This window comes from Aplysia californica, unplaced genomic scaffold, assembly GCF_000002075.1.
Source record: "Aplysia californica isolate F4 #8 unplaced genomic scaffold, AplCal3.0 scaffold00027, whole genome shotgun sequence".
NCBI lineage: Eukaryota > Metazoa > Mollusca > Gastropoda > Aplysiida > Aplysiidae > Aplysia > Aplysia californica.
In genome coordinates, this window is record NW_004797297.1 from 2,331,467 (window position 1) to 2,334,121 (window position 2,655).

The following is a 2,655-nucleotide window of genomic DNA, read 5'->3' on the forward strand; positions in this document are numbered from 1 at the left end:
CACACACACACACACACACACACACACACACACCACACACACACAAACACACACACACTCACACACAATGTGCGCCCATATGTGTGTACAGAGAGAGAAAACTCGTAACCCCAAGACTGAGGACGGAGCAGCTAAACGTAGAGATACTAGGCCGCTTTTCCCTTCACATTCCTTATACCTCCATGCACGCCGCAACCCCGAGAAAGCCTCTGTCTACTTTCTCTCTATCCTGACGAGCTGGCCGCTGATTGGTCCGTCGTCCGCATACCATATACCTCCCTAAGAGAAGGGGTTCTGTCGATCCGAGCAGTGCGTGCGAGGTGGAAGAAAAGTTGCGAAAACTGTCATGGCGGACTTTTCAGCCAACCGACGGTCTCCATTCCGAAAAATTCGCAAACGGAGAGCGGTGGTTGGCTGAAAAGTCCGCCATGACAGTTTTGGCTCCTATTTTTCGTACGCTTCGCCTCGCTCTGTCTCCCTCAGTATAAAAGGTGCTGGCGTCGCGCTGAACAGGCAGTTCTCAGTTCTCACAAATTAATCAGTCATCATGTCTGGTAGAGAGAGAGAGACCCGCTGTCCCTCTGTGTGTTGCCGCGTGTCCACTCGTGTGCTCCTTTGTGCGCTGTCGTGTGTCCCTTCCTCCGTGTGGTCAGTCGTGATATGGATATTGGTAGGGTAAGTTGATATTTTCTTGCTCCGGTGGGATGTGTTGCGTTGCGTTGCGTTGTGATTGATGTGTTGTAGCAGTGATTTGTTATTGATGACGATGTGATTGGAATACTAATAGTGATGAGATATCGATTGTGTTGTGTCGGTGACATAATATGACTTTTAGAGCACAGTTTGGAGTATCATTGAGTTCCTTTCAGAATACGGATTATGTATCTAGCTGAACACTAGCTGTTAACGATCATTCTTCGCTTATGTCGTGCATGTGACTGCTAGTCTCTTATTGAGTTTGTTTTAGGTAAGTAGTTTACGACGCTCGCTGTTTGTGAGTGCAAGTGTACAATTATATCATTATGTTTATGTGTAGAGGAGAGGATGTGTGACAGTGTGTTTGTGTGTGTGTGTGTTTGTGTGTGTGCGTGTGTGTGCGTGCGTGTGTGTACGTGTGTGTGTGTGTGTGTGTGTGTGTGTGTGTGTGTGTGTGTGTGTGTGCATTTGTGTGAGGAGCTCTGTTTGTGTACTGATTGATTGATTGATTGTTGTTGTTGTTGGTCACACCTCCCCGCGTAATCAAACTTAGAGCGGCAAGTCGTGGGCAGAGAACAAAGAGAGAGAGAGACCCGCTGTCCCTCTGTGTGTTGCCGCGTGTCCACTCGTGTGCTCCTTTGTGCGCTGTCGTGTGTCCCTTCCTCCGTGTGGTCAGTCGTGATATGGATATTGGTAGGGTAAGTTGATATTTTCTTGCTCCTTTGGGATGTGTTGCGTTGCGTTGTGATTGATGTGTTGTAGCAGTGATTTGTTATTGATGACGATGTGATTGGAATACTAATAGTGATGTGATATCGATTGTGTTGTGTCGGTGACATAATATGACTTTTAGAGCACAGTTTGGAGTATCATTGAGTTCCTTTCAGAATACGGATTATGTATCTAGCTGAACACTAGCTGTTAACGATCATTCTTCGCTTATGTCGTGCATGTGACTGCTAGTCTCTTATTGAGTATGTTTTAGGTAAGTAGTTTACGACGCTCGCTGTTTGTGAGTGCAAGTGTACAATTATATCATTATGTTTATGTGTAGAGGAGAGGATGTGTGACAGTGTGTTTGTGTGTGTGTGTGTTTGTGTGTGTGCGTGTGTGTGCGTGCGTGTGTGTACGTGTGTGTGTGTGTGTGTGTGTGTGTGTGTGTGTGTGTGTGTGTGTGTGTCAGTATCTCTGTGTGTGTATTCCAGTGTGGGGCTGTATTTGCGGTAACTGATGGGCTTCTGCAAGTTCAAAAGCACCATAATAATTAATCATAGTTTTCAAGAAAGCGTGCTGTATTGTTCTATAAATAGTCCCACGTATCCTTCACTCACCTGCACCGTGCGTGCCTGGAGAATGTCCCCGTCATCGATGCCCGGTTCCACCACGTGCCACGTCACGCCGTGGTGATCTTCACCATGGATCAACGCCCAGCACGTGGAGTTCACGCCTGGAATAAAAAGACGTGGAAATTGGGTAATGGTAAAGTCTGCGCCTTTACTCACATATTGGTTATTACGGCCAGCTTTCCGAATGTCTGTTCCTGTAAGATATAGCACAGACGCCACAAAATAATATCTACAAAATATCTAGTACGGTGTCAGGCTTATTTGATACAAAAAGACAACCTGCCAAGTTAATATATGAAGTGATTGATAGATAGATAGATAGATAGATAGACAGACAGACAGACAGACAGACAGACAGACAGACAGACAGACAGACAGACAGACACACAGACAGACAGACAGACAGACACACAGATAGCTAGCTAGCTAGTTCGATAGATAGATAGATGGTAGTAGATTAAAAGTTGAAGGGGTCAACCAATTGTCTATAACCTAGACAGCACAATATCAACATGCACTATAGTATACCTAAAGGAGAACTCGCGAACACACAAACACACATACACACACACACACACACACACACACACACACACACACACACACACACACA

At 45.6% G+C, this 2,655-nt stretch overlaps 1 protein-coding gene across 1 annotated transcript in view; it reads right to left on the reverse strand.

Moving 5' to 3' along the window:
- Positions 1 to 2,655, reverse strand: part of LOC101848094 (linear gramicidin synthase subunit C) — a gene marked incomplete in the record, with an annotated part of 21,080 nt that overhangs the window by 15,486 nt on the left and 2,939 nt on the right. Inside the window, 1 exon segment of the mRNA XM_013090405.2 lies at positions 2,028 to 2,143. Within this exon segment, the coding sequence (XP_012945859.1) occupies positions 2,028 to 2,143 (116 nt within the window).